Here is a 23649-nt window from a genome sequence, read left to right as displayed (position 1 = left end):
GGACACAGCTCAATGGTTGCGTTGCTGAGGTCGAGCGCTTATGGGCGAGGATGAGGGTGAAGGCCAACGAGACAGATGTCCTGCTGGGAGTCTGTATCGGCCACTCGACCAGCAGGAAAAGGTTGACAAAGCATTGTCCAAGTGGCTGGCAAAAGTCTCCCAATCCCTACTCCTCCTGGAGGGGCTTCAACTGGTGGGACATCAGGTGGAAATACAACACTGCGGAGAGGAACGGGTCCAGGAGGTTCCTGGAGGGCACGGAAGAGAACTTCCCAACACAGCCAGTAAGTGAGTCGACCAGGGGAGGGGCTTTGCCTGACCGGAGAACGACTGGTGGGAGATGTGGTGGTTAGAGGCTGTCTTGGACTTAGGGAGAAACTGGGATGAGCCGAGCCCAGCCTCTGGCTGCCAACTTCACCATGGGCCACCACCTTGCTGCTTGGACATCTCTGTCACCACCGATGTCCAGATGGAGGACACCATCCCACCCTTGCACATCTCCGTGGGCACAATGTCCCAGTGGAAGATGACACCCAGTCCTGGACATCAGCATCGCCACTGACGTGTCCATGGAATAGGACACCACCCCAGACGATACCAACTCTCTGGGCACTGGTGTCCCTGTGGATGAGGGCAGCCTCCCAGGCCAGAACATCCCCCAACACCGGGATGTCAGGAGGCAGCACAGGGCTCTGGAAGGCGCAGGAACTGGGCAGGAAGGGGGATCGGAGCTGGGGCAGGGATCTGATTGTTTGGGGGTGGGAGAGGGAGAGGGATAGGGGGTGAGACAGGGGTGGATGTTTGTTTGTGGGGTGGGGATTGAAGGAATAGTTTTAGCAGCCCAGCAAGATGCACAAACACGGCCCCACGCTCAAAGCACCGCTGACCCCTGCCACCCTGGCAATCATCCTCCCACCTCCTTGGAAAGCAGGGCTGGGAATTTTAAGGCCCAGCCAGCTCCAAAGCCCCTGCTGTGGGCAGGGACACCTTCCACCACACCGGGTTGCTCAGAGCCCTGTCCTACCAGGCACTGAACACCTCCAGGGATGGGGCAACCGCAGCTTCTCTGAACAACCTGAAGAGCCTCCCCAACCTCAGCAGAAAAGAAGTCTTCCTTAGAGCTTGGCTGATTCTCCCCTCTTCCACTTGAAAACTGATGGCCCTTTTCCTGCCCCTACAGGCCCTGCTCAGAAGTCTTTCTCTATCTTTCTTACAAGCCTTCTTTTTATACAGAAAGGACACAATAAGGTTTCCCAGAGCTTTCTCTGCTCCAGAGGTCGCCCTGTCCAAGGGCCAGGACCTCACCCTTGTCCTTCCTCAACCACACCATGTTCCCTTGCGCCCACTCCTCCAGCCTGAAGCTCCCTCTGAAGCGCGTCCCCTCCCCAGGTGAATCCGCTGCACCACTCAGCTCGGTGGCAGCCACAAACTGGCTGAGGGCGCACTGCATCCACCGTACCCACCAGTGATGTGGCCATTAGACAGCTCTGGTCCCAGAACAGATCCTTGAGGGACATCACTCAAATCACAACAGTATTAAGAAGACACCATTAGCTAGGAGCTGCTTCTCTAACACCAAGTTCAACCCTGGGGTGGAAAGATATCCTCGCGGGCAGGGAGTCGCCCCGAAGCTGCCTGCCCTGCGCTGGAAGGGGCAGGGGAGAGGAAGGGAAGGGGAGAGATCTGCTGCTCCAGGGCAGACTGAAACCCCAAGCACGGGCTGATCAGCAGCAGAACCGCTGGAAAAAGCTGCCCCCGGAGGGGAAAGCTCTGGAGGCCAGAGCTGTGGGGCAAGAGGGATTTCCCCCCTGTGCACACAGAGCGCATGGGGTGCGAGAAACTCATCCTTGAGGGAAATGAGCCTGCGTGGCTCTTGCCAGGCATCAGCTGCTCCCTGGATCCTTTCTCAAGGCTCCAGATGTCAGATCTGCTTTTTGCTTTGGAGAGGCCCCACGCAGCCACAGAACCCACAGCTCCCAGGACGCTCAGGAGCGCTGGAGAGGAGAGCGCACAAGCAGAGAAGCACTCAGTGCGCCGGGTCTGGAGCCCAGGACCGGGCGCTGCCACTCCCCAGCATCAGCCAACAGCGAGAGATCAGCAGCTTCCCTCAACGACAAGGGACAGAGGGAGGAGCGAGTTAGTGCCAGATCGCATGGAATGGCCTTTCCAAGGACACGCGGCGTCCAAGGCAGAGGAAAGAATGAGCTGCGGGTAAGGCCTCCCCCAGCTCTCCCCACCCGGCAAAATCAGCCTCTGACACAGCTCTGCAATGAACTCCATCAGGACCCTCAATTTAGAGCCCAAGCCGGGACCGACGCCACGAGCAGCGCTCCCAGGCTCACCTGCAACCATCAAGATCCACGTGCAGCCTTGACTCCTCGAAGGCGCAGAGCCCCCGGGCACAGGCGTGGCTGAGGCCCTGGGAGGAAAGAGCAACAATTCCATCAGGCTCCCAACTCACCTCGTGGGCAGCGTTCAAAGCAGTCTCCAACCCCAACCTGGCCGAGTTCCCAGTTCACCTCAAGAGTGCCAAGAGGCCTCTCTCAGTCGATGCTAAACCTTATCAGTGCGCCCTGGCAGCCAAGAGGGCAACCGTGCCCTGCGCTGGAGAAGAGGAGACTGAGGGGAGACTTCATAGCGGTTCTCTGCTTCCTCACAAGGCAGGAGGAGGAGCAGGCGCTGAGCTCTTCCCTCTGGTGAAAAACAACAGGACAGGAAGGAATAGCAGGAAGATGCCAGGGGAGGGTTATGTCGGACATTAGGAAAAGCTTCTTCACCCAGCGGGTGATGGAGCCCTGGAAGAGCTCCCAGGGAAGCAGTCACGGCCCCAAGCCTGACAATATTCCAGAAGCCTTTGGCCAATGCCCTCAGACACATGGTGTGAATGTTGGGGTGTCCTGTGCAGGGACAGGAGCTGGACTCGATGATCTGGGAACTGCAGCTCAAGGGGAAAATCAGGCAGATTATGAACACTTCAAGCCTAGACTGCTAGGAGGAGCTTATGCCCTCCTACAAATTGAGATTGTCCTACATGTGCCATGTACATCCAGGTATTCCGGCAGCAGGCACGTGACAGACAAGCATGGAGAAGGTGCTATGACTCCCAGGAGCCAGAAAGGACATGCAAAGTCCCATGCATGATGAAGCTGTTTCTAAGCTAATTTTCTTTTGAGGAAAGAAACTGGGATAAAGATCTAAGGAAAAAGTCAACACAACTCAGTAATTGCAACTAAACTGCAGCTCATCTTCCCAGCTCGCAGCTGAGCTGGTGCAGGCATAGATTGCAAATAGAGTCTCTCACACGTGCAGCAACCACCCTCCCCCTCCACAACCCTGACGCCTCAGAGAAAACTCCAGGGTAAGGGAAGCTGGAACAGCACTTTCAAGGACCTCAGCCAGCCAAGAGGGCTGTGCCAAAGGAAGCTCCAGAGCTGCGCCTCTGAGGGAACGCCGGGGGCGAAAGGGGGGTGACGGGCAAAAAAAGGGAATTAAAGAGAACACAGGGGGGTACGAGGGAGAATGAGAGGGGGATGAAGAGTGTGATGGGGGAAGAGTGGAATGAAGGGTGGACGGGGATGAGGGAGTCCAAAGGGAACAGAGGGGAAATGAGGGAGGTGCCGGGGGCTGAGAGGGACGAGGGGGAGCTGAGGGATGGGGACAGGGAGGAGGGAGGGGGGAGCAGGGCTGGGAGGAGGGGGAGCCCGCGGGGCCCGCGCGGGGTGCGTGGAGGCGCAGCCAAGCGGGGCTCGGGGCGCGCAGGGGCAGCCATTGAGCTCCCGGGGCACCCGGCAGCCGCGCCCCCCGCTTACCGGTGTCGGGCGGCGAGAGGAGCGGCAGCGCCATGACCGCACCGCCTCGAGGGGCGCGCGCTGCCGTCGCGCATGCGCACTGCGCCGCCTCCCGCACGAGGCAGCGTAGTCCGGGGCGTGGCCTCAAGCAGAGGAGAGAAGGGCGGTCGGGGCAAAGGGGGAGGGATTGAAGGTGGCGGTTCTTCAAGAGATCACAATTCAGGGGAAAACCGATAGGGAATAGGGGATGCTTTGTTAGTCCCAGAAGCGGGGTGTCGTTTATCGGGCCGACTCGGCAAGCATTAACCCATGGGGGCAGCGTGGTTTGGGGGAGCTGGGATGGGGGGGGGACATGGAATGAAGGAGCTGAGATGGGGGGGCATGCAACAGGGAGACTGGGAATGGGAGGACATGGAATGGGGAGACTGGAAATGGGGGTGCATGGAATGGGGAGACTGGAAATGGGGGACTGGGGATGGGGGGATGAGATGGGGGGCATGGAATAGGGGGACATTGAATGGGACACCCCAACACCCAGAGCCCCCTGCCAGCAGGGGGCAAGCGTCCCCGCGGCCATGGGGAGGACCAGGAGCATCCCTGGAGCTTCCTGGGATGCAGGAACGGGAGAAAAAGCCCCTGCAGGAGGACCAAAGGCTCTGCACGAGGAGCAAAGGCTCTGCACGAGGAGATCTTGATCATGTTAGGGTCCCAGAGGAGCAGCATGGTCAAGCGGTCCTGGTTTGGAGCCCCCTGCCCAGGCTTTGCCGCCCTTCTCCATGGGATGCGGGACCACTAGTTTCTTGGATTCTGGGGAAAAACAGAGGTGCATGAAAAGTTTGGATGGCACCAGCCTCCCACACTTGGCAGAAGTGCCTGGAACAGGAGTTGGCTTGACGGGTTCCGAAAAGCAGCTGGGAGAAGGAGGTGCTTCCAGAGATGAGTTGGCGTTTGCCTCTGCCCCGAACCATAGAATCATGGAATGGTTTGGGTTGGAAGGGGCCTCGAAGCCCAGCCATGGGCAGGGACACCTCCCACCAGATCAGGCTGCTCAAAGCTTCCCTGAGCAGAGGAGGCGCAGGGCTGGCACTCGGGTTTACACACAGTATTTCTCCGGTGGACGATAAAGTCACGATTCTCTCTCACATTTGCAGCGTTTCTCCTTTATTGGTCATTGTCTTAACGGAGCAGCAGGGCTATCAGCTCATTCCCTTGAGCCTTCTGCACGACGAGCTCTCTACTTTGCACCTTAATAATGTACCCGCCAGCCAAGGATTGAAAAAGAAAATCCAACCACTTTCCTTGGCACGAACCTTCATGTCCCATCCCTCACAACAATCTGTACCTGCTCTGAAACACCCAGGCAGGTTCCTTTGGACTCTCTGAATATGGGGTTCATTATCCCAGTCCCAGGGCTCCTCAGCCCGGGATGGTTTGTTCCCTCTGCCCTGCAGCAGTTAGCTTTGCCCTGCAGTAATCAACTTTTATCCTCGTTCTGTGCACAGGGCTCTCCAGAAAGAGAAGCCCCGTGGCTCTAATGACCCAGGGAGCAAAGGAGGCGAAACTCAGAGTGTGCCCACATGGCTGCGGCCTCACTGCCTGCAGCTGCACTGCCCCAACACTCATTTCTCACCAGCATTGTTCCCAAGTCCAAACAACTGGTTTGCAGTTTGATTGTTGGCTATCAAGCCCACATCTTCTGCTTCCTAGAACCAGAGAATGCTAAAAAACATCATCCACAGAGGCTTTCAGCTCCTTCCCTGGCCCGTGAAGCATTGCTCTCTCTCGGCCAAAAACATGGCAGAGCAGAAAAACTGGTCCGAATCTATGTACCCAAAAGTGATTTTTCAAAAAAAAACTCTGCAGGAAAGAGTTTAGAATATTATAGAAACTGGGGCTATAAAACAGAAAAAACATTGAGAAAAACAACATGAATTTTCTTCATCTGTCGCTCAAAGGACAGAGAGCAATCGCACTTCCCTGACACCTTTCTGTTTCTTGAGCCCTCTTGCGCTCCTGAATTTAATCAAAGATCCTCCTCAGCTGCCTTCCAGACAATTCTCTATTGCAGGAAGGGCTGAGATAGGTGGGTTTGTGTTCAGCGGACACTGCCAGGTCTATCAAAAATTGGCTGCTCTTGCGATGCCAACTCTTCAGAGCTCGTGCTCTCCTGCAGACCAGATACCATGGAAATTCTGCACTCCAAAGGATATCAGAAAACCATAAGCAGCTTTCAAAACCACAACAAAGATGCCTCCCATCACGCACGAAGAGAAGGAACTCCCTCAAGTGCACAAGCACGGAAAAGCAGCTCAATTTCTGCCCGAAAAATGCACCCTAGAGAACGGTCCTTTGAAGGATGTGCTGTGGATCCGTCCTGTGATGATGTCTCCACAAGCGCACAACCTCAGGCCTCCAGTGCCCGGCCAGGAGGGTGTCCCCATTCCGCTCTCTCCGCAGAGCAGGGTCTCCCCAGACACCATCTAAGAACAGGGGAAAAGGGCACCAACTCTGAAAAGACATTTCCAGCTCCATCAGAGCTGAAAGACAGAATGAGCTCCTCAAACACAGCTGGGATCTCAGCTTGGGCACACAGAAGCCAAGTCTCGGAATCACCTGTGAGGCAGACTGCAAAAATACACCCAGGTTCTGTGCACTGAGGAACCCTCTGACAGAAGGACAAGGGAATAATCACTCTTCACTGCATGTATTTGTTCTCCTGCCCGACTGGGAGCTGCTGTCAAGCTGAGAAATCTCTGCTTTATCTCCTTAATACAACTCTTAACGAAGGACGGGAATTGGAGTCAGAAAACAACTATTTTCTATGCATTTCACCAGTTCGTAACAGCCAATAAGCCATTCCTCCCTCAGCAGCAACCATCCCCGGTGAGAAGCTCTTTTTGGCTCAACATGGCATGTACTTTTCAACTCCGCCAGCTCCTTTGCTGCTCCGACCACCCCTCCCTCAAAACATCTCCTCTCTCCCAACACACAACCTCAGCTTAACAACAGAGCAGCTTTTTCTTTCTTTACTTCAACAGAAACGAGGAGAAGGTCCTCTGCGTTTCCAAGTCTCCATCACCCCCCTGACCACCCAGATACACCCAAGCGTCTACATCCATCGGCCGCCAGCGCCGTCTCACATCTCCCGGCCCTTGGTCCCTGTTGGCCAAGGAGAGATCGGCTCCTTTGGAGGACAAACCTTGCCCCGTTTGGCCTCCCACGCGCACCTTCCATCTGACTCGTGCAAAACTCATCTCCGAGAATTTGATGGGACACTTGCAGAACAAGGAACGAGCTTTAGGTGCTGATAAACAAGGAATAAGCAGCATTGTCACATCTGGCCAACTCAAATCCAGACCTCGGACTTCAGGTGAAGCGTCACCATCCATCCCGGACACTCCCCCTCCTGCTCCCACACCACCTCCGGTCCTACCCACCTGCCGGGGCTCCCCAAACCCCACCATTCCAGCCGGGCCACTCGACAGCCGGCATTTCCCTTGGGATTTTGGGCAACTTGACCCTCAGATGAATCACGCCTGTCCTTATCGAGCTCTGCCTATGACACAAACCCTCTCCTCCAACAGCAGGACAACCACATACACCCCCTTCCAGCTTTTCCTTCCCGGGCACCGCTGCACCTGCCCGCGTCCCCCCGTGTCCCCCCGGCTCCGGGCAGGCTCTGCCACAGCTCCCGTCCCCAGGGCGGCTCCAGGGAGCCCGCTAGGCCCGCAGCGATGCCCAACGACCGGGAACCGCTCCGAGGGTTTCTCCTCTGCCCCACCACCTCCCTCGGCGTCAGCGGGACAGGGGGACACGGGGAGCTGTGGGAACATGGGGGGCCGACTGAACATGAGCCAGCAGTGTGCCCAGGTGGCCAAGAAGGCCAATGGCATCTTGGCTTGGATCAGAAACGGTGTGACCAGCAGGTCCAGGGAGGTGATTCTCCCTCTGGACTCGGCACTGGTGAGACTGCACCTTGAACACCTCCAGGGATGGGGCAGCCACAGCTTCCCTGGGCAACAGGCAAACACAGTGCATCGTAGGAGCAGAGCCAAAGGAAGGGAAATTTTCCCATAAGAAATAGTGACAACCAAGCGCTTGCTTCCCCATCTAGTGGCTGTGTTCACAAGGAAGCGATATAATCATAGAATCATAGAACAGTTTGGGTTGGAAGGGACCTTAAAGATCATCCAGATCCATCCCCCCTGCCATGGGCAGGGACATCCCACTGGCTCAGGCTGCCCAAGGCCCATCCAACCTGGCCTTGAACACCTCCAGGGATGGGGCAGACACAGCTTCCCTGGGCAACCTGGGCCGCTGTCTCACCACTCTCATGGGGAAGAAATTCTTCCTAATGTCCAGTCTAAATCTGCCCCTCTCCAGTTTATACCCGTTCCCCCTGGTCCTACCCCCACAAGCCTACTTGATCGCTGTCCACGTCCTCTTCTCCTCTGCCTGCACAGCTCATCTTAAGAATAAAAGAGATCCAATATATCGCAGAATCACTAAAGGGTATAGAAAGGGCAGAACTTTGTACTTTAACTTCAGCTGGCTTCAGAGGGAGATCAGGTTACTCAGTCCAATTTCATCCAAATGAATTAGAAACTCTCCAGGGATGGAGATTCGCCACCTCCCTGGTCTGTACGCCAGCACTGCTACACCACCTCAGGAAATCACTTCCAGAAAAGCGTCCTAGGAAAAAGATCTCTCCAGTGCTGACAGAAAATGGGTGTAAAACTCCCTTCTTGCTCGCACGCTCTTCTGGCTGCAGAGGAGACGCTGCGAGCACTTCAGCTCTCAGGTTGTGCCAAACGCAGGCCCAAACTGCCGGCAAGGCAGGGAGGCCAGTGAGGTTTCTAAGCCTTTCAGTTCAGTCCCTGAACATCCCTCATTACTGACAGCCCTGCTCAGCCTTCCAGGTTCCACTATCTCGCAGAACCCACTCCAAGCTATGAGGAGCAGCGCATCGATCCCTGTCTTGGACCAGTGTGCCTGGAGGGTCCAAGCTCAGGAGCAGCATTCAGGTTTCAAGTGAATTTGTGTTGTGAACTACAGACTATGAAGCCTTTGAAGGCATTTCTTTGTGTTTGTGAGTGGGTTGAGTCGCCCTTGCACACATGGACTGCGCTGGGAGTGAGCCACAACACGGAGCAACCCAGCTTGCTTCTTCCAAGACAATATGTCAGCTCTTTCCAGGGAGACAGCTTCAACAATCGCCACCGTGGTATTTTTGGGACTGTGCCCACCGGTGCTATGTTTTGGCACATCCCCTCCGAGCCTCACGGCAAGCAGCGCCTGGCCCTCTGCTCTCAGGGCCCAGGAAGCCTTCTCCTTGCTGTCCTCCACCACCATCTAGTGGGTGCTGGTATCACATCTCAGGCACAGCAGAGGGCTAGACCATGGCCCCTGGAGACCAGGAGGCTCCTGAGCTGCCCATAAGCGATGCCCGGAGCAGCAGGGCCGGGTGCCTGCAAGAAGCCACTTACTCCTGGAGTTTGACTCAGATGGGCTGTTGTGGTACACGCAAAGCACACAAAAACATTCCCCTTCGTGTCTGTGGTGCATCAGCCCGCGCTGTTACAGGGGCTGCAGCTGAATTTGCCTTCAGTTCCTGCAAATGCTCAGTAAGTCCTGCAATATGCCCTTAGTTTTATAAACCAGGTTCGGTTCTGCAGAATGTTGAGCATGTGAGTAGCTTCAGACCCAAATCACTCCACTGACAGGACTATCAATCTTCTCACCGTGGCAAGTATGTTACCTTACAGATTTTGCCACTGAAATCCTTGTGAATTATCGCAGATGAAAATATCTGATGCAACTGAATAGAACAACAGCCTGAAAACCTTCTGAAACCGTACCAGATGCCAGAGAAAAGTCGAGGGGCAGACTAGGCAGGTGGTGGGTTCCTAACACAGCCTTCCTCAACACTGTCAGGAGATGACCTCTTTCCTTACAGCTAGAGAAAATCCATGTCTTTCCTTCCTCAGGCAAAAAACTACAGCTCAGTCCTCCCCAAGTGGGAAATAAATCATAGAATCATTGAATAGTGGGGGTTGAAAGAGACCTTTCAAGGTCACGCAGTGCATCCCCCTGCAGGAGCAGGGCCATCTTCCACTCGGGCACGCTGCTCTGAGCCCATCCACCCTGACCTTGAATGTTTCAAGGGATGGGGCATCAACCACCACTCTGGGAAGCCTGAGCCAATCTTTCAGTCCTTTCCCCGTCAAAAATGTCTTCTTTATAGCTCGTTGGAATCTGTTTTGGTTTAAAGCATTAACCCTTGTCCAACCAAAACAGACCCCGATTAAACACCTGTCCCCACTGTTCTTATTGCCCCCCCGAAGCACAGAAAGGTCACAATCTGGTCTCTCCTTTAGAGCTCGGATGAATCTCCCCTCATTCCGGTGAAAACTGTCGCCCCTCTTCCTGTCACTACGGGCCCTGCTCAGAAGTCTCTCTGTCTTTCTTTATCCGCCCCCTTGAAGTACAGAAAGGCTGCAATCAGGGCTGCGCGCAGGCTTCCCTTCTCCTCGCTGAACAACCCCAACTCTCTCAGCCCTTCTCCAGAGCAGAGCTGTTCCAGCCTGGCATCATCTCCGCGGCCGCCTTGGGACCCGCTCCAGCAGCTCCAGGTCCTTCCTGAGCTGAGGGCTCCAGAGCCGGACGCGGGGCTCCAGGGGGGCTCTCCCCAGAGCGGAGCAGAGGGGCAGGACCCCCTCCCTCGCCCTGCTGGCCACGCTGCTGGGGATGCAGCCCAGGAGACGCTGGGCTTTCTGGGCTGCCAGCGCACAGTGCCGGCTCATGGCCAGCTTCTCATCCCCCAGCACCCCAAGTCCTTCTCCTCAGGGCTGCTCCCAATCCATTCTCTACCCAGCCTAGGTTTGTGTTTTGGATTACCCCAACCCAGGTGCAGGATCGTGCACTTGGCCTTGCTGAACTTCATGAGGCTCACCCAGCCCCACCTCTCCAGCCTGCACCCACAGCTCCTTCTCAGCACGGCTGTTCTCCACCCCTTCAACCCCCAGCCTGCGCTGACACCGGGGGTTGCCCCAACCCATGTGCAGGGCCTGCGCTCGGCCTTGGGGAGCATCATGAGGATCACACAGGCCACTCCTCAACCTTCTCCAGGGCCATCTGCATCCCATCCCACCCCTCAGGCAGCTCAACTGCAGCAACCAGCTTGGGGGCACACAAAACTCGCTGAGAGGGCACTCAATGTCTGTTATTGGTGAAGAGATTGAACCATACTGGTCCCAGCATGGACCCCTTAGAGACACCACTCGGTACGGGTGTTCCTGGTGACCCCGAGTGGGACTGTGGACTCTGGTGTGACCCATTGCTCTCCCCCAGCAGAGCTGTTGCCGGGTGCTGAACACTGGGAGCCCCAACATTCGTCCCCTGGCAACGCCCAAACAGAAGCAGCCAGAGCGGCGACCACCAAACATTCGGGGCTCGGCCACGCTGCAGAGCAGAGCCGATCCCCGTGCTGTCAGCCCTGGGCACCCACGCCGCGGTCCCTGGCCACACCGATACCCTCTCCAGCTCCTGCACCCCTTCCTGTGCCCTTCAGCCTTCTCCTGCTGAGGCAAGGACTGACCCCGACCCCGCACCAGGGACACCCTGGGCCCTTCCTCCCCTGCCCCTCTCCCTCCTCCTCCTCAGCCCCCTCGTGTGCCCTCCTGCCCCAGCTCGGGGTGGCAGCGCCAGCGCTCGCTCATGGCTCTCTTTCAGGCTCAGCCAAGCTCTGCCGACCACCCGGGCGCTCGTGGCACCACTGCCGGCCCCCTGGGCACCCCCGGCGCGGGGGGCACCGCAGGGCCCCTGGGCTCCCCCAGCAGGTACGGCATCCCCGGCCCCTCGGCACTCCCGCCCGAGGGATGCTCCCTGCCGCAGGCGCCCCACTGCCCCGCAGCACAGCAGGGGCACGGCCGGGCTGGGGCGCAGCTCCGCGGGGGCCCCGACAGACTCCCCGCAGCCCCCAGCCCAGCACAGCTCTCTCTCCTCTCTCCAGCTCAGCGAGCGGCTTCCTCCGGCGACTTCCAACCCTCCACCGTCCCCGGAGCAGAGGAGCGGAGCCCAGCCCAGCCACCTGCGCCATGAGCCAGCGCCTCACCGCTCCCCCAAACGCTGCCCTCTGGGGCCCCCAGGGCTCCCACCTCCCCCGGGCCGGGGCAAACCCAGGGGCCCCCCATGGGCAACCGCTGCTCCGGGGGCCCTGGTACCGTCAGGCCAAGGCCTTGGGGGCACCCACGGGCAGTGGCGGCGCCCAGGACACGTCTGTGCCCATGGAGGTGGACACCTCCTCCATCTTGGACATCTCTGTCACCACGGATGTCCAGATGGAGGAGGACACCTCCTCCATCTTGGACATCTCTGTCACCACGGATGTCCAGATGGAGGAGGACACCTCCTCCATCTTGGACATCTCCGTCACCACCGATGTCCAGATGGAGGAGGACACCTGCTCCATCTTGGACATCTCTGTCACCACCGATGTCCAGATGGAGTAGGACACCTCCTCCGTCTTGGACATCTCCGTCACCACTGATGTCCAGATGGAGGAGGACACCACCCTGTCCTAGCACATCTCCGTGGGCACAGACGTCCCAATGGAAGCTAACACCCTTCCAGTCCTGAACATCAGCGTCGCCACTGATGTGCCCATGGAGTCGGACACCACCCCAGACAATACCATCTCTCTGGGCACTGGTGTCCCCAGGGGCGAGGGCAGCGTCGTGGGACGGAACATCCCCCAACACCGGGATGTCAGGAGGCAGCGCAGGGCTCTGGAAGGCGGAGCAGCTGGGCAGGAGCGCAGATGGGAGCTGGGGCGGGATCTGATTCTTTGAGGGGTGGGAGATGGATAGCGGGTGGGAACCCAGGGTGACTGTTTGTTTGGGAGGGGTGGGTGGCGGGTGGGTGTTGAGGAGGGAGTTCTTGAAATGTTTTTAGAAACTGTTCTGATCTTATTATGTCAGTAAAATTTGTTGTTTCTCCAGAGCCTTTCTGTGTCTGCATGGGGTGGGCAGGGAGTGCAGGGGCACCAGGACACAGCTCCCCAGAGGGCCAAAAGCATCGCCCGGCCCCACATGGCATCCCCCAAGCCCCAAAGGGCACGGAGCCGCCCCCAGGGCTCAGCCAGCAGCAGCCGGGCAGGCAATCCTGGGGGGGACGGGGACTCCCCTGGCCCCTGCCCCAGGCCGAGCAGCCCTTTGCCAGGGGAGCCAGGACAGACGCGGCCCTGCAGGACTCACGGACACGGCCCCACGCCCAAAGCACCGCTGACCCCTCCACCCTGGCCATCCATCCTCCCTCCCCGGGCTCTGGCAGGGGGCTCTGGCTGCTCCCCACCACCCCACCGCGGCCCCACGGCAGCCCCTCAGGCAGCTCCTCCAGGCTGCCCCACGGCAGGAGGGCACAGGCCTCAGGGAACGACGGGGGCACCACAGCAGAGGCCTCCCCCCAGCCCAGGCAGATGACAGCGCAGATCTGCCCTCGCCCGCTTCTGGCCCTGCTCTCCATGCCACTGTTCCCACCAACGTCCAAGTGCCCTTTTCCCTGCAATCCCTTTGCAATTCCATCCCTACAAGAACACCACCAGCGGAGTCACCGCCCACCACATCTCCTCCACCGTCTCGCAGGAGATCCTCTACGCGTGCTCTTTGCCAACGGGCCCAGCTTCTTCTCGGCTGAGCTCTCCCGCGTCCCCTGCTCTGCACCAGCACCCCTGCGGCCCGCGCCCGCTTTTCCTCTCCTCTCCACCCACTCCACTCCCTCTGCTCCCGAGTGTTCTTTCTTTCCAGCACGGCTGATGCTGCTGGAGTCCCTCCAGGCCCCGGCAGGCACGGCGGCACTTGCTTTCCCACGCTGTCTGCCCAGCGCAGCCACTCGCACTCCTCCTGCCCAGGACGGGATGAGCCAAACGGGGTGAAGCCCCCGCACCCCAACTACACAGTTCAAGCCAGAGCACAACTCCGAGAACACCAAAGCCAACCGGCGCCCGGGCAGTTCCAGGCCTTTATTCTCCTCTCTCCCTCCCCAACAGCTCAGCCCTGGGTGCTCTTGCCCAGCCGCCTCCTCCCCTCGAAGGCACCGAGAGCAGCAGCCAAGGCAGCAGCTTCCACCCTGGAGGCACTTGGGGACCAAGCGGGCAAGGAGAACGGGCAAGGAGAACGTGGCCAGCGCTCGACTCCAGGCCCTGCTCCCTGATCTCCTGCCCCGCTGACGGCTCTTCTGGAAAGGGGACTGCGCTGCTGGCAAAGAGCTCCCCGCGCCCCACACGCAGACAGCCTTTGACCCAGGACAGGAGCTGCTCCAAGCTGAAAGCAAAACCAGAGACACGGTGGCTGAGCCCCGTGACGGCAGGCTGTGAGCTCTTCCGAAGGGATGGGCAGGGAAGGGGAGGCGAGGGGGCTCTGTGTGCTGGGGAGGGGTTTGCTTGGACACAGCTCAATGGTTGCGTTGCTGAGGTCGAGCGCTTATGGGCGAGGATGAGGGACAACGAGACAGATGTCCTGCTGGGAGTCTGTATCGGCCACTCGACCAGCAGGAAAAGGTTGACAAAGCATTGTCCAAGTGGCTGGCAAAAGTCTCCCAATCCCTACTCCTCCTGGAGGGGCTTCAACTGGTGGGACATCAGGTGGAAATACAACACTGCGGAGAGGAACGGGTCCAGGAGGTTCCTGGAGGGCACGGAAGAGAACTTCCCAACACAGCCAGTAAGTGAGTCGACCAGGGGAGGGGCTTTGCCTGACCGGAGAACGACTGGTGGGAGATGTGGTGGTTAGAGGCTGTCTTGGACTTAGGGAGAAACTGGGATGAGCCGAGCCCAGCCTCTGGCTGCCAACTTCACCATGGGCCACCACCTTGCTGCTTGGACATCTCTGTCACCACCGATGTCCAGATGGAGGACACCATCCCACCCTTGCACATCTCCGTGGGCACAATGTCCCAGTGGAAGATGACACCCAGTCCTGGACATCAGCATCGCCACTGACGTGTCCATGGAATAGGACACCACCCCAGACGATACCAACTCTCTGGGCACTGGTGTCCCTGTGGATGAGGGCAGCCTCCCAGGCCAGAACATCCCCCAACACCGGGATGTCAGGAGGCAGCACAGGGCTCTGGAAGGCGCAGGAACTGGGCAGGAAGGGGGATCGGAGCTGGGGCAGGGATCTGATTGTTTGGGAGTGGGAGAGGGAGAGGGATAGGGGGTGAGACAGGGGTGGATGTTTGTTTGTGGGGTGGGGATTGAAGGAATAGTTTTAGCAGCCCAGCAAGATGCACAAACACGGCCCCACGCTCAAAGCACCGCTGACCCCTGCCACCCTGGCAATCATCCTCCCACCTCCTTGGAAAGCAGGGCTGGGAATTTTAAGGCCCAGCCAGCTCCAAAGCCCCTGCTGTGGGCAGGGACACCTTCCACCACACCGGGTTGCTCAGAGCCCTGTCCTACCAGGCACTGAACACCTCCAGGGATGGGGCAACCGCAGCTTCTCTGAACAACCTGAAGAGCCTCCCCAACCTCAGCAGAAAAGAAGTCTTCCTTAGAGCTTGGCTGATTCTCCCCTCTTCCACTTGAAAACTGATGGCCCTTTTCCTGCCCCTACAGGCCCTGCTCAGAAGTCTTTCTCTATCTTTCTTACAAGCCTTCTTTTTATACAGAAAGGACACAATAAGGTTTCCCAGAGCTTTCTCTGCTCCAGAGGTCGCCCTGTCCAAGGGCCAGGACCTCACCCTTGTCCTTCCTCAACCACACCATGTTCCCTTGCGCCCACTCCTCCAGCCTGAAGCTCCCTCTGAAGCGCGTCCCCTCCCCAGGTGAATCCGCTGCACCACTCAGCTCGGTGGCAGCCACAAACTGGCTGAGGGCGCACTGCATCCACCGTACCCACCAGTGATGTGGCCATTAGACAGCTCTGGTCCCAGAACAGATCCTTGAGGGACATCACTCAAATCACAACAGTATTAAGAAGACACCATTAGCTAGGAGCTGCTTCTCTAACACCAAGTTCAACCCTGGGGTGGAAAGATATCCTCGCGGGCAGGGAGTCGCCCCGAAGCTGCCTGCCCTGCGCTGGAAGGGGCAGGGGAGAGGAAGGGAAGGGGAGAGATCTGCTGCTCCAGGGCAGACTGAAACCCCAAGCACGGGCTGATCAGCAGCAGAACCGCTGGAAAAAGCTGCCCCCGGAGGGGAAAGCTCTGGAGGCCAGAGCTGTGGGGCAAGAGGGATTTCCCCCCTGTGCACACAGAGCGCATGGGGTGCGAGAAACTCATCCTTGAGGGAAATGAGCCTGCGTGGCTCTTGCCAGGCATCAGCTGCTCCCTGGATCCTTTCTCAAGGCTCCAGATGTCAGATCTGCTTTTTGCTTTGGAGAGGCCCCACGCAGCCACAGAACCCACAGCTCCCAGGACGCTCAGGAGCGCTGGAGAGGAGAGCGCACAAGCAGAGAAGCACTCAGTGCGCCGGGTCTGGAGCCCAGGACCGGGCGCTGCCACTCCCCAGCATCAGCCAACAGCGAGAGATCAGCAGCTTCCCTCAACGACAAGGGACAGAGGGAGGAGCGAGTTAGTGCCAGATCGCATGGAATGGCCTTTCAAAGGACACGCGGCGTCCAAGGCAGAGGAAAGAATGAGCTGCGGGTAAGGCCTCCCCCAGCTCTCCCCACCCGGCAAAAATCAGCCTCTGACACAGCTCTGCAATGAACTCCATCAGGACCCTCAATTTAGAGCCCAAGCCGGGACCGACGCCACGAGCAGCGCTCCCAGGCTCACCTGCAACCATCAAGATCCACGTGCAGCCTTGACTCCTCGAAGGCGCAGAGCCCCCGGGCACAGGCGTGGCTGAGGCCCTGGGAGGAAAGAGCAACAATTCCATCAGGCTCCCAACTCACCTCGTGGGCAGCGTTCAAAGCAGTCTCCAACCCCAACCTGGCCGAGTTCCCAGTTCACCTCAAGAGTGCCAAGAGGCCTCTCTCAGTCGATGCTAAACCTTATCAGTGCGCCCTGGCAGCCAAGAGGGCAACCGTGCCCTGCGCTGGAGAAGAGGAGACTGAGGGGAGACTTCATAGCGGTTCTCTGCTTCCTCACAAGGCAGGAGGAGGAGCAGGCGCTGAGCTCTTCCCTCTGGTGAAAAACAACAGGACAGGAAGGAATAGCAGGAAGATGCCAGGGGAGGGTTATGTCGGACATTAGGAAAAGCTTCTTCACCCAGCGGGTGATGGAGCCCTGGAAGAGCTCCCAGGGAAGCAGTCACGGCCCCAAGCCTGACAATATTCCAGAAGCCTTTGGCCAATGCCCTCAGACACATGGTGTGAATGTTGGGGTGTCCTGTGCAGGGACAGGAGCTGGACTCGATGATCTGGGAACTGCAGCTCAAGGGGAAAATCAGGCAGATTATGAACACTTCAAGCCTAGACTGCTAGGAGGAGCTTATGCCCTCCTACAAATTGAGATTGTCCTACATGTGCCATGTACATCCAGGTATTCCGGCAGCAGGCACGTGACAGACAAGCATGGAGAAGGTGCTATGACTCCCAGGAGCCAGAAAGGACATGCAAAGTCCCATGCATGATGAAGCTGTTTCTAAGCTAATTTTCTTTTGAGGAAAGAAACTGGGATAAAGATCTAAGGAAAAAGTCAACACAACTCAGTAATTGCAACTAAACTGCAGCTCATCTTCCCAGCTCGCAGCTGAGCTGGTGCAGGCATAGATTGCAAATAGAGTCTCTCACACGTGCAGCAACCACCCTCCCCCTCCACAACCCTGACGCCTCAGAGAAAACTCCAGGGTAAGGGAAGCTGGAACAGCACTTTCAAGGACCTCAGCCAGCCAAGAGGGCTGTGCCAAAGGAAGCTCCAGAGCTGCGCCTCTGAGGGAACGCCGGGGGCGAAAGGGGGGTGACGGGCAAAAAAAGGGAATTAAAGAGAACACAGGGGGGTACGAGGGAGAATGAGAGGGGGATGAAGAGTGTGATGGGGGAAGAGTGGAATGAAGGGTGGACGGGGATGAGGGAGTCCAAAGGGAACAGAGGGGAAATGAGGGAGGTGCCGGGGGCTGAGAGGGACGAGGGGGAGCTGAGGGATGGGGACAGGGAGGAGGGAGGGGGGAGCAGGGCTGGGAGGAGGGGGAGCCCGCGGGGCCCGCGCGGGGTGCGTGGAGGCGCAGCCAAGCGGGGCTCGGGGCGCGCAGGGGCAGCCATTGAGCTCCCGGGGCACCCGGCAGCCGCGCCCCCCGCTTACCGGTGTCGGGCGGCGAGAGGAGCGGCAGCGCCATGACCGCACCGCCTCGAGGGGCGCGCGCTGCCGTCGCGCATGCGCACTGCGCCGCCTCCCGCACGAGGCAGCGTAGTCCGGGGCGTGGCCTCAAGCAGAGGAGAGAAGGGCGGTCGGGGCAAAGGGGGAGGGATTGAAGGTGGCGGTTCTTCAAGAGATCACAATTCAGGGGAAAACCGATAGGGAATAGGGGGTGCTTTGTTAGTCCCAGAAGCGGGGTGTCGTTTATCGGGCCGACTCGGCAAGCATTAACCCCGGACTGGGAAGGGCCTTTCCAGACCTGGGGTGGTGTCCTATTCCATGGGCACGTCAGTGGGGACGCTGATGTCAAGGACTGGGCGTCATCTTCCATTAGGACACCTGTGCCCACGGAGGTGTGCAAGGGTGGGGTGGTGTCCTCCTCCATCTGGACATCGGTGGTGACGGAGATGTCCAAGCAGTGAGCTGGTGGCCCGCGGTGAAGGTGGCAGCCAGAGGCTGGGCTCTGCTCATGGCAGTTTCTCGCTAAGTCCAAGACGGCCCCGAGCACCACATCTCCCACCAGTCCTTCTCTGTCCCCAGCAGGTCAGGCGAGGCCCCTCCCCTGCTCGGCCTGCTTACCGGCTCTGTTGGGAAGTTCTCTTCCATGCCTTCCACGTCCCTGCTCGGGGTCCAGAACGGCTCCCAGCACCCGAGCGGGGTCTGGGACTGCCCTCAGCAAGGGGCTCAGCCCCTCCTTGGTCCCCAGAGCTGGGGACGGCCCCGATGTTGTCCTCTCCCTGCCCCTTCTGTGAGCCACACCTGGGACGGTGATGCCGCTTCCCCAAGGCGCCGTTGGCTGCGTTGGCCCCAGGCTGCGGAGCTGCGATGGGAAATGGGCAATAAAGAGAGAGGAAGGTTCCAAGCACTTTCTGGCTGGTGCAGTGATTTCTTTTCCCATTCTTAGTACTGTACTTTTTCCCTTCTTGCTCCCGCAGCAGCCCAAGGGGATGGATTAGGAGCTCCGTGTGGTGGGAGCCGAGGAAGGGTGGGATGGTCTCGAGGCTCTGCAGGGCTTTGCCCCAGCCCTGTCCCTGCAGCCGGGGACAGTGCTGGGGTTTGCGACAATGGCGTTGCAGCCCTTGTTGTCATGTGTGTCCCTATTCTCACCACCCCCAGCTCTGTCCTTGTCCCCTCTGTGCTGTTTCTGCGTGGGGCTGGGTCTGTGGGTCCTGCAGGGTCTGGTCTGCCCAGGCTCCCCCGCCAAGGGCCGGGGGGGTCCCCCCTGCCTGCCCTGCTGAGCCCCGTGATGGCCGGGCTGCAGTGCAGGCTGTGAGCTCTTCCGAAGGGATGGGCAGGGAAGGGGAGGCGAGGGGGCTCTGTGTGTTGAGGAGGGGTTTGCGTGGACACAGCTCAATGGTTGCGACGCTGAGGTCGAGCGCTTATGGGCGAGGATGAGGGTGAAGGCCAACGAGACAGATGTCCTGCTGGGAGTCTGTATCAGCAACTCCACCAGCAGGAAAAGGTAACAAAGCATTGCCCAAGTGGCCGGCAAAAGTCTCCCAACCCCTTCTGCTCCTGGAGGGACTTCAACTTGCAGGACATCAGGTGGAAATACAATACCGCAGAGAGGAACGGGTCCACAAGGTTCCTGGAAGGCATGGAAGAGAACTTCCCAACAGAGCTGGTAAGCAGGCTGACCAGGGGAGGGGCCTCGCCTGACCTGCTGGGGACAGAGAAGGACTGGTGGGAGATGTGGTGGTTGGACCACCCTTATCTCCTCACCGTTCGTTTTACACCCCTTGGGGACCCGCACCAGGCACGTCCTTTCTGCCCCCGTGCCTACCAACAGCGCATATTCTTCCTCCTGGGCTCCTTCTTTCATCAAGGGCTCCTGGAGATGTTCTTGCCCAGGAGGTAGAGCTCCTGAGCCCCTGTGCCAGATGCTCTTCTCTGCTCTCAGAGAACACCTTCACGGCCTTTTCCCTTTGCGGTTCAACCAGTGCCTTCTGTGGCACCAGCAGAGCCGCCCGCTCCTCCTCCAGACCCGTCTCCAACACCTCAGTCACTGTTTTCAACCCTTCCGAAGTCTCTCCCACCTCCCTTTTCCTTGAGCTGCCGCCCGTGCAGCTGCTGACAGGGCTACAAGTGTCACCAACAATGCTAAAGACAAACGGGAGCCATCCCAAGAGAGCAGATCCCAGGGAGCCTCCAGAACCGTGCCAGAAATCACCCCCCCCTCCTCGTTACAGACGAACCCTGAAAACAAGGGGTGCCTCTCGAATTCTGGGAGGCTCCCCAGGACAGGCTGTCCTGGACAGCATCTGGATTTGCCCAGGGGGGAAAGTAGCCCATAGATCCCCTCGTTTGTTTCCTGTGAGCCGTCTAAAATAAGCCCACTGGCTGCTTCTCGGCTTGGCTATAAGTAGCTCCACGAGTTTTCTCAGCCTGGGGGGGCGGTGATCTCTCCGACAAGACCTGAAGCAGCGGCTGCTGCTCCCTCGGTTAAAGGGGTGACAGGCGTTGTTTCCGAGTCGGGGGGCGGCTTTTGTCCGGGGGCTGCCGTTCGGCAGGACAGACATAAACCCCTTTAAGGCTGGTCCCAGGCCTCCTGCTCTCGAAGCCCGTTTCCTCCGCCCCAGCGAGGTCTACAGCAGAGGTTTCAGAATTCTCCCCCTTAGAATTAGGGAATTTTCCTCCAGAGCAGGATCAGGTTCTGCCACCCCTTCATCCCCTGCTTCCCCTGCCAGACCAGTAGCCTCCTCGGGAAAGCTGGAACCACCGGCCCAACAGCCACGGAGCAGCTGGAGTCACAGCCTCTGGTCCCGGGCATGAGCATCCTCTAAGCTACCTCGCAAAATCTCCTTTTTCCCTTTCCCCCTTAGAACGGATCCCCCTTTTTGGAGTACCCCTTGGGGCTGCTCCCCGTCCCTGTCCCCCCCCGAGGGAGCCTCGGCAGAGGGGCCCCAAAGGTGGAATCCTTCCCTGTTCTCTTGCTGCCTCGACAGTAGCCATAACAAGTCACAAAAGTGACTTCAAGTACTTCTCCCCCTGCCTCCGACTCTGGGTCGATCCTGGAATAGTTTTGCATGTTCCGTTTCACCCTCTCCAACCATTCTGTTGGAGTCTCTTCCTCTTCTGTCGACTGTCAAATACCTCACTGGCATTCTGTCCCCAAACTATGGCTTCTCTTATTCCCCCAATTGCCGCATCTCTGACCCTGTTAAAGGGGCACCACAAACCCTATGCCCCCTTCCACCCCCCGAAGGGAACCTCCCTCAAAGGGAACACTCCTGCCTCCTGTTCTTTCCTCGCCTGCCCCCAGTCTGGGCTCTGCAGGGAGCCTCATCGCTTCGGTCCCTCCCTGACTCTCCTGCGCATTAAACAGCTCCATTACGTTCAGAGCCTGACGTATCAAATCTTCCAAAGATCCAAATTTTGGCCAATACAAGGGGTCTGATCTAATTTCCTCCCTTGTCCATTTGATCATCCCATCCTTTCCCTTAGTGTCCGAATCATGGGTCCATGACCTCAACACCCCCAGTGGGCTGTCTGGGCAATCCCTGCCGGCAATATCCAGAGGGTCCCATCTGCCCACAGCCTGCAGTACCGCCTCCTGCCAACAGGGGGCAGCATCCTCTATGCCCCCCCCCCCCCAAAGGGGTCACTGGGACCCCCTCCGAGATGCAGGAGAGGGGGGCCGGGAACCACCAATTTTCGGGGGGCACTCACTAGACCCCCGAGGGACTGATAGATCTTCAGGAAAGGCTGAAAGCCTGGGGGGAGGCAGCGTGGTTTGGGGGAGCTGGGATGGGGGGAGGGACATGGAATGAAGGAACTGGGATGGGGGGCATGCAACGGGGAGACTGGGAATGGGAGGACATGGAATGGGAAGACTGAGAATGGGGGGGCATGGAATAGGGGGGCATGGAATGGGGAGACTGGAAATGGGGGACTGGGGATGGGGGGATGAGATGGGGGGCATGGAATAGGGGGGCATTGAATGGGACACCCCAACACCCAGAGCCCCCTGCCAGCAGGGGCTTCTAACTTGCATATTTACAAGACTATGACACTAAAAGACACTGTGTAGGGAGATCTGGCAATTATTCACAGAAGGCTTCACTGCCTACAGCTCTGACTCTCACTATTTGCTGCCCCTTTGTGTTAAAAGATAGAAGAAAGGTCTTTGGATTACTTGACAGCTTCCTCTACATGTACTTGTTTCTCTACTGTTGGCACGTGGCAACAAGTATTTGGAAAAAGAAAAAAACCCACCTTGTTTGTACCATCCTAAAACATTCAAGAGAAATACAAACATGCTAAGTTTTCATTCAGACTTGATAAAATATCCAGTGAGGGAACCCAGCTATATAAAATAAGAAGAAAAAGAAGAATCAAATTTCAAGACTACTTGGATCAACAGTTCAAGAATAATCAAATAGCAGTTCTAATAGAAGGTGGGAGAAAGCAAACAGATAAACCTTTCCTTTTAAACCAAAAGCAGGCTGGAGAGCTTATGACACAAGCACTGCACAGCAGCAAAGAACTGAGGAGCTCAACAGCGTTAAGATGTGACACAAAGGTAAAATCAAGGTTGTTTTGGCTTCTGTCTTTCTCAGAGCTGCTCACAAAGACCAGAGAGTTAAAAAAAAAAAAAACAAAACAAAACAAAATCAATCAAAGAAAACAAAACAATAGCATCAGGGAGGCAAAACATGAAGTCACTACCCTCAAACTTGAGGAAATGCTTGTATGTCGTCCACACAGTTATTAAGGCATTGTAGCCTTAAAAACCACCAAAGCTGTACTATGTTATGCCTAATATACAGTGCACGATGTAGGTCCCAAGAATAAATCTTGGGAAGTTTACTATTATGTCAAAACATCCATCTCCCTCATGTTGAATATTGTCGCTAACGCAAAAGCTCAGCAACCAGTTCCACATGCTTGTTGTTCTTGTGACTTTTTCCACCCAACTCAGTAGAACTAATTACAAGCAACACCACTACCCTGATCAAGGAAAGCACTTAATTATCTTTTATTCTGATATAGGATTTTTCCTGTATTGGGGAACTTCCATGACATAATTAGAAACTGGAAGTGACTACTTATTGGTGGACTCTGTGACAAGTGGTGTCCCTCAGGGGTCACCCTGACTCTATGATACATCGACTCTATGATACAACCCTGACTATCCTACTGGGACTGGTGCTGTTCAATATCTTTATCAATGGTATTGACAGCGAGATCTAGTACACCCTCAGCAAGTTTGCAGATGACCCCAAGCTGAGCGGTGCAGTTGCCACACCGGAAGGACAGGATGTCACCCAGAGAGACTTGTACAGGCTGGAGAAGTGAGGCTGGGAGAACCTCATGAGGTTCAACAAGGCCAAGTGTAAGGTCCTGCACCTGGGTCAGGGCAATCCCCGTTTTCAGTACAGAATAGGGGATGATGTGATTGAGAGCGTTATGCTCACATCTTTCTTCTCCAATGAGAGCTGAGCTACGTGGTTTCAATGCCAAGGACATCTTCAGGAAGACCTACATAACGATAAAACTTTCCTAGGAACGCTTCATCAGCTTAAACATTGTTATAACAAGACAAGAATTCTGAATATTGGCT

General features: G+C 57.4%; 1 protein-coding gene across 3 annotated transcripts; it reads right to left on the bottom strand.

Moving 5' to 3' along the window:
* Positions 1-2318: 2318 nt before the first annotated feature.
* LOC104062094 (uncharacterized) lies at positions 2319-18606 on the bottom strand. Of its 3 annotated transcripts, XM_054055748.1 has the most exons (3): positions 18033-18606; positions 16566-16642; positions 13395-14107 (listed from the first exon to the last, which is right to left on the bottom strand). In XM_054055748.1, exons 1-3 carry the CDS (start codon positions 18104-18106, stop codon positions 13395-13397), a joined length of 864 nt encoding a protein of 287 aa, XP_053911723.1. In that variant the 5' UTR covers positions 18107-18606. The 3 variants fall into 3 exon arrangements, 1 of the variants encoding a protein (XP_053911723.1); XR_008448064.1 differs by lacking the exons at positions 13395-14107; positions 18033-18606 and adding an exon at positions 2319-2419 and having other exon boundaries at positions 16566-17684; XR_008448065.1 differs by lacking the exons at positions 13395-14107; positions 18033-18606 and adding an exon at positions 16743-17684 and having other exon boundaries at positions 16565-16642.
* Between the last annotated feature and the right edge of the window lie 5043 nt (positions 18607-23649).

Source organism: Cuculus canorus, unplaced genomic scaffold (genome assembly GCF_017976375.1).
Source record: "Cuculus canorus isolate bCucCan1 unplaced genomic scaffold, bCucCan1.pri scaffold_68_arrow_ctg1, whole genome shotgun sequence".
NCBI classification, from domain to species: domain Eukaryota; kingdom Metazoa; phylum Chordata; class Aves; order Cuculiformes; family Cuculidae; genus Cuculus; species Cuculus canorus.
The sequence above is the reverse complement of the archived record's forward strand: the minus strand, read 5'-3'. Positions and strand labels throughout refer to the sequence as shown.

Bases quoted from the DNA above. Each gene is read 5' to 3' on its own strand.
- LOC104062094 (XM_054055748.1), bottom strand. From the start codon at position 18,106: ATGCGCGACGGCAGCGCGCGCCCCTCGAGGCGGTGCGGTCATGGCGCT. The intron at 16,643-18,032 runs GTAAGCGGGGGG...CTTTCCTCCCAG, and splicing joins CCTCTCGCCGCCCGACACCG to GGCCTCAGCCACGCCTGTGC. The intron at 14,108-16,565 runs GTGAGCCTGGGA...TTTTGCTTTCAG, and splicing joins GTGGATCTTGATGGTTGCAG to CTTGGAGCAGCTCCTGTCCT.